The sequence below is a fragment of the Elephantulus edwardii genome, unplaced genomic scaffold, assembly GCF_000299155.1.
Source record: "Elephantulus edwardii isolate Elephantulus edwardi_28Jun2011 unplaced genomic scaffold, EleEdw1.0 scaffold00066, whole genome shotgun sequence".
NCBI lineage: Eukaryota > Metazoa > Chordata > Mammalia > Macroscelidea > Macroscelididae > Elephantulus > Elephantulus edwardii.
In genome coordinates this window covers 4,285,829-4,293,588 of record NW_006399816.1, presented here as the reverse complement: position 1 = coordinate 4,293,588, position 7,760 = coordinate 4,285,829, and the positions used below count along the sequence as shown (strand labels likewise).

General features: G+C 35.1%; 1 protein-coding gene across 1 annotated transcript in view; it reads left to right on the top strand.

The window, feature by feature from the left end:
* Window positions 1-7,760, top strand: part of SCAPER (S-phase cyclin A-associated protein in the ER) — a 507,933-nt gene that overhangs the window by 83,333 nt on the left and 416,840 nt on the right. The window contains exon 6 of the mRNA XM_006888275.1: window positions 3,622-3,782. Within this exon, the coding sequence (XP_006888337.1) occupies window positions 3,622-3,782 (161 nt within the window). The remainder of the gene's footprint in view (window positions 1-3,621; window positions 3,783-7,760) is intronic.

Sequence of the window (7,760 nt, the reverse complement as noted above, 5' to 3'; positions counted from 1 at the left end):
TTTCCATTCATTAATTATTGTACTTTTCTCCCTGCTCACCCCTCTGCCCCCTCCCTTGAAGTATGTGAGATGAAGCCTTGTCATTCTTGCCTCAAAAGAGCACTCTGGTTGTAACCTTAATATGATTAAATGTCTAAAACCTACAGTTAGAGATGAGAAAAATTAAGCTACAGAGTTGTGTGTATTCAGCTTTACTAAATAATGTCAAATTGTTTTCCAAAGAGTTTATATTAGTTTCTTGCTCATGCCAGTAGTACATATGAGACTTGGTACTCCATGTTTTTTTACAATATTTTTATATTACTGCTAGTAACTTTATTGACATACAAGAAGATGTACATATTTAAAGCCAGCAATATGGCAAGTATTGCTAGAAACCATCACCACAATCAAATTTTGACATACACATTATAGCCTAGTTTGTGTATATTCCTTTCTAATAATGCCTTACTTTTGGATACTTATTTCTTTCAGAAAAATCTTTCTTTCCCTCCCATTCTTTTTTCCCCCCCTCCCATTCTTATGTTGTATTGTTTTGTGTTTTCTGTTGTTGAGTTTTAGAATTTCTGTAGAGGTCCTGGATAGTAGACTCTTTTATAAATTAATATTTATTAATAAATATTTTTCTGTTCTTTGCTTTTGATGGCATACCTAAAAATCCACTGCCTACAAGAAAACCATACAACCTTATTCCTATATTTTCTTTTAAGTTTTATGAGTTTGGCTCTTAAATTTAGATTCATTTTGGGTTAATTTTCATACATAATGTAAGATATGAGTCACCACTCATTTGTGTAATTTTCACCTGCTGAATGGACTGTCATTACCTTATTGATTGGTCTTGACATCATTGATGAAAACTTGTTGGGTTTATTTCTAACTCTTCATTTTATTTTTAGGGAATAAATTTTCAGGGAATTCTGGTGGCTTAGTGGTAAGGAATTATCTTGGAAATACAAAGGTATGTGGTTCGAATCCACTAGCTAATTCATGGGAGAATGATGGCCAGTCTCTTCCTGTGAAATTTTTGCCTTCAGAAACCTACTTGTTTGTCATCTGTGGATTGTTTCTGTCTCGATGTTACACAGACACAACAATGACACATAGTTTTATTCTGTTGGTTTGTATAGCAGAAGCGTATTGTTTTTATTTCTGCACCTTTTTGTACTATAGTACATTGTAAATCCAAGAACTGTGGATTCTGACTTCATTTTCCTTTTTCAACATTATCTGTTTTGAATCTTTTGTAATTTCATATGAATTTGAAGATTGGCTTTTCTAAGTGTACAGAAAAAAGCTGTTAAAATTTTAATAAAAATTGCATTATATTGATAAATTGCATTGGCTGTAATTGACATCTTAACTGTATTAAGTCAGCTATACCATTATTGTGGAGTTCTTTTTATTATTTATTTCGATCCTTTATAATACCTTTCAACATTTAACAGTTTTCAGGATAAAATCCTTTGACCTCCGTGGCAAAATTATTTCTATTCTGTTCTTCCAGACACTGCAAATTAAAAATAATTGTTTTCTTAATCTCTGAGATTGTTTGTTACTGTAATATAAAAACACAAATGTAGGGGAGCTCTGGTGGCCTAGTGGCAAGAAGCTGCAACTACAATCCCAGAGGTGCACGGTTCGAATCCACCAGATGCTCTGCCAGGGAAGGAGGGACAATCTCCTCCTGTACCAGTCAGATCTGATTTGATGGTACACACACACAAAAAAAAAATAATAAAATTTAAAAAAAAATACAAATGTTTCTTTTTTTATCTTGTACGTGACACTTTCCTGAATTTATTAGCTGTATTAGTGTTCTTGTTGTTGTGTACCATAGAGGCAGAACTAACCCATAGCCTGTGGTGATGAAGGAGGAAATTCAAGTTGTTCTGAAGGAACTGGCAAAAAACAAGGCACCAAGAGTTGACGGCATACCAACTGACATATTTCAAAAAACAGACGCTGCCCTGAATGTGCTCACTAAGTTGTGCCAAAAAATCTGAAGGACAGCCAGCTGGCCAACTGACTGGAAAAGACTATATTTGTTCCCATTAAAAAAAAAAAAGTTGACCCAACAGAGTGCAGAAATTATTGAACAGTATCAATATCACAGGCAAGCAAGATTCTGCTGAAAGTTATCCAAAAACGACTGGAGCAATATGTCAACAGAGAACTGCCAGATGTGCAGGCTGGATTTAGAAGAGGTCGTGGTATTAGGGATATTAGAGCTAATGTTAGATAGATCTTGGCAGAAAGCAGAGAATACCAGAGGAATGTCTATCTGTGCTTCATTGACTATACAAAGGCTTTTGACTGGGTGGATCACAACAAGCTATGGCTGACTCTGAGAAGAATGGGAATTCCAGAACATTTGATTGTGCTTATGTGAAACCTATACTTGGACCAAGAGGCAGTCATCAGAACAGAGCAAGGAGACACTACATGGTTCAAAATCAAGAAGGGTGTCCGCCAGGGATGTATTTTGTCTCCATACCTTTTCAATCTGTATGCAGAAAAGATCATCCGAAATGCTGGGCTGTACGAGGAGGAATGTGGCATCAGGACAGCTATACTTTGTTGCATTATCTGACACTGTTTATTGTTAAAAGTGTTTATTACAGCTTGCTGATAAATTGGGGCTCGTATTAAACAACCTTTAATACACCACTTCTGTTGCTTGAGTTATGTGCTTACCGAGGACAATGTATTAAAAAAAATTTTTATGCAATTTTTCTGGTGTTTTATAAAATTTTAATTGTTATTTTAATAAACATTTACCAAGAAGTTAGATTCTATGCAAGTTGTTTTCATTTTAACTTTTAATTTTAATATTAAGTAAATGAGTTAATTACAAGTGTGAAAGATGCAAAAGAGGTTATTATTTCTATAAAAATTTGGATTTTTTTATACTTTGATAGAAGTAAAATTTAAAATATTTTTTTTCTGTCAATTGAAGAATGACCAGAATAGTTATGAAAGGTTGGAGAAAATACTCTTGAGGAAGTTCATGCACTTAGATGGTTTCACAGGTCCTAGTCAATTCTGTTTCCACTTCAAAGAAACTAACAAGGCATTCCTCAATAAGGCAGGGTGCTGTGGTTTATACAAAAATGTATACAGAGAAAAAGCCTGCACCTACAAATTAACAAGTTAGTACACATTCATATTAAAACACAATTTTTATTTTTTGTTTGAGTGAAGGTTTACAAATCATAATAGTTTTTCAGATAATCATTCATAGACATTTGAAACAAATAACTTTTAAGTGAAAATAAGATGTTTACTTTTTTAATGAAAAATTATGTGTAATTTTGAAAGATTCCTGTCTCCATTTCATTTAGTTTTCTTTCCAAAATAGTTCACCTGGCTTCTGCTTTTATATTATCTTTTTCTTTTCCCTTTATTTTCTGTACATAATAATGCTATGCTTTATAAAATCAGTGAAATATTAAACTAAGATAAATTTGTATTTTCCTTAAATTGATGTAATTATGTGTTATTTTGTGTGGCTGCACACATACACACAATTTATGTAAAATTTAAGTATCTCTTAAATACATATTGACAATTGGACTTTTGACTTGTAACTGTAAATTAATGCAGTCATTCTCTCCACAGGGGTTCACCTGGCACAGTTGCTGCACCCCGACTGGCTCCCACAGGTGTTAGTTGGGCTGACAAGGTGAAGGCTCATCATACAAGCTCTGCTGCTCCTTCAGATGTCACATCTAGCCAGTCTTGCCCTCTGATGACTATGCAGAAGAGTTCCCGCAAAAATGGCAAGTGACTTTTTGAATCAATGTTTTTATATAGTACAACGCTCACAAACACTCAATCAGTGTCATTGAATCAGAACTGACTCATAGCTGACCTGAAAGTCAGCTATGAGTTTCCAAGGCTGTAAATGGCACAGATGGATTTCCCTTCTTTCTTCTGTGGAGTCACTAATATAAAAAGAATTGTACAATAGTGATTTATTTTGTTCAGAATGGATCTTTTTAGGATTATGTATTTGTCTTTTTGCATAATCTATTCCATATATAACTTTTGTCTCACATACTTTGGCCATGTTGTGAACAGGGGCCAATCCTTGGAAAGGGATATCATGCTGGGAAAGGTGAAGGGTGAAAGAAAGAGAGGAAGATCCTCATTGAGATGGGTTGATAAAGTGACTGTAACAAAGGGTCCAAGGATATCAGAGATCATGAGGATGGCACAGAATAGCGCAGGATTCAGAGCTTTTTTTTTAGAGTCACTGTGAGTCGTAGTTAATGGCACCTAACAACAACAGCATCATTCCATATATATTAAATAATCTGAAAGTTGAGCATAACTGCTTTTCAGCAGATGTGAAAGTTTATGGCATCATCCTAGTCTCAGGCTTGTGGTAAGTAATCTCCAAGGAGAATAATTTTGCTCCCCTTTTCTGGTTCAGTTTTATTTTTTAAATGATGTTGTTGGTAGGTGCCATTGAACCAGACTGCCTGATAGTTGATCCTCCCGTGGATTTGCAGCGACATTGAATTGCAAGGGAGGAGACTGTCCATATTTCTCCTGCAGAGCAGCTGAGAGATTAAAACTAAGTGCCTTTCTGTTGACATTGCAACTCCTTACCATTAAACCACTAGAGCTGTTTTAAAAAAATAACTTTCTTTAAGCTTCTTTTGACTTGTTGTTGTTAAGTGTCGTCGAGTTGCAGGCGACTCATAGCAACCCTATGAACGAGATCCCAGACACTTCCTGTATAACTTTTGTCCTTTCTCCAGGTTCATAGGGGTTCCAGAGGTAAGCTTTTGACTTAGGATAAAGTTAGACTATTTTCTAAGCTGTGTGTACTTTTCAATACCATTTTCCTACTTTATTAGTATTACTACATTTTTGTACTGAATAAATTCTGTGTTTATCTTTGCTCACACATCAATTTTCTTTGCCATCAGAATTAATTAAAGACCACAAATAAATAGAAGACATATTCTATAGTATTCTTGGAGTTATTTGTCCCATAAGAATTTCCTTCATAAAATATTTTTATACAAAAACCTACAGAAGATTTTTACATACAGACTTGGATTTTAGAATGCTAATTAGTGATGATGGGTTTATGGTATTTCTCCATTTAAGGCATCTCAGAAAACTCCTTTTCTCTTCAATGAATATCTCATCAGAGCTTTTTCGTTCAAAAAGAAGTTTTGTTCTACAATTATGGTCTTAATACAGTATTTGTCTTTCTTAGACTGAATTAGTTCATTTAGCATAATGTACAAGGATCCAAGGAAGGGAGTGGGGAGCAGAGGGGTGAGGATTGGTGGAGGGTGGGGGGTTTAATCATAGAGTGGCACCATTTGATGGGTGGAAGAAGGGGTGGGTAAAGGAAAGGGGAAAGATTTGGTATGAAAAACAATGTATATGAACTTTGTAAGTAAACCAGTATAAAATTTAAAAAATAGTGTCATTAGAAAAACAAACTCATTGCCACCTTTGGATTTTTGGATGTGTTTTGCATTCTTTTTACATTTTGATCTCTATTAGTTGTATTGAGTGATTTTAAACAATATTCCTTGCTTTTACTTGCTATATGCCTTTTCTGTTTATGCAGATTTGCTAGTAGAAAAATGAGGACAGGCAAGAATCTCTCATCTCTCCCCAGCAAAAATAGCAAAATTCAGTGAGACCACACACAACAAATACTGATGAAGGTCTGGAGAGAGTAGAACTGAAACTCTCATACATTGTTAGTATAAATGTAATATGGTGCAAACACTGTGGAAAGCAATTTGATTCTGCCTTAGAAGATTGAGAGTAGAAATGCCATTTGATCCAGTTACTGCTAGTGATTCTATTACTATGTATATTTCCTTAAGAAATAAGAACTTCAGCACAAACATAGTGTCAATAAATAGGTAGCTTAGAGTTGCACTGCCAACTCAAAGGAATGCCATTTGAATCCACCAACTTCTCCATGGGGAAAAGATGGATATTCTCTGTAAGTGTGAATTATTGCCTCTGAAAAAACCCACTGGGGGATTCTGAGTGGATTCTGACTAAATGGCGCATGACAACATGCTCTTTTTTAAAAAAAAAAATTGTATTATTTTTATGTGTACCATCAAATCAGATCTGACTGGTACAGGAGGAGATTGTCCCCTCCTTCTCCAGCAGAGCATCTGGTGGATTTGAACCGCGTACTTCTGGGATTGCAGTGCAGCATCTTGCTGACAACATGCTCTTTTAACCATTATTTTTAATTACAAAGAAAATGGAAAAGAACTTTGTCCATCCTTGATTGAGCACTAAAGAAATTCTAGTACATTCATACAATGGAGTGATAAAGAATTCGTGAAACACTGTACACCACGGATGAATCTAGAGGGAATATTGCAGAATTACAGAAGTCAGTCACAAAAGGACAACTATAGCTTAAGAGCACTACTATGAAAAGCTAAGGAAAGGTTTACACACAGATAGAATCATTCCTGGATTGTTGCCAGGGATGGGAAAGGAGGGAGAGAATGGTAAATATTAGCCAATAGATAGATTGGGTGAAGGGAAAGACAATAGATAGTAAGGAGTTGGTGAGATCTTAGAATTTCTTAATTACATTAATAAATTAAAATTAATGCTAAAAGAGGAAGTTTTTGAGAAGATTTTTTTCCTCTCCCACATGTGCAGTAAAATGCTTTGGATATTTCAGTCTGTCTGTCTTACTGGCAGTTGACTGCAGAAAGAATTCCGTGTTCAATAACAAAACCACAAATGATGGGAAGGCTGTACTAGTAAAACTGTTCTTATAAAAACTATTTTTGTTAAATATTTATTTTTATATCATGCCAAAAATATTATAAGTAAGCTAACTTTAATAAATTTTTATAAATTTAAGCTATTTTAAAAGTAAAATACAAAATCTTTAAGAAACTAAACTATGTAAGCAACTACTCAACTGTGAATGAATAAGGTTTTTTTATTAATGAAGTAAAAGAAATAACTATAAGAAAAAATATCTTTGATTTAAAAATTTAGATTATTTTCTGCCAAAAACGATAAGTAAAAATAAAAAGCTGGAAAAATACTTAAGAACAGATAGAATATTTATTAGAGAGCCTTTGATGGAAGGGTAGAGGGTCATCGTATGAGAGGAAGACCCTGGATGAGATGGATTGACACAATAACTGTGACAGTGTGATCAAGTATGTCAGAGATGGTGAAGTTGGCTCAAGATAGGGGAGAGTTCAGAGCGATTGTTCATAGAGTCACTATGAATTATAGGTCACTCAAAGGCACATAACTACAAGCAACAGTTGCTGACATAATAAACCATAATAAACAAAGAATGTTATGATTAATGTTACAATCCAAGATATAGATGTTGTTGTTGTTGTTATGTGCCATTGAGTCGCTTGTGACTCATAGCAACCCTGTGTACAACAGCCCTAAACTCTTCTCTTTCCTGTGCCAATCACACTGTCTCTGACACTTCCATCCTGATTATCTCAGTCACTGAATCAATCCACTTCATAGAGGGCCTTCCTCTCCTGTGCTGTCCCTCCACCCTCCCAAGCATGATGTCCTTCTCCAGGGACTGGTCTCGCCTTACAAAATGTCCAAAGTATGTTAGATGGAGCCTCAGAATCCTTGCCTCCAAGGAACCACCCGATTTAACTCTTTCCAGGATGAATCTGTTTGTTTTCCTAGCAGTCCATGGTACTCTCAATACTCTTCTCCAGCACCACAAGCTCAAAGGCATCAGTTCTCCTTCTATC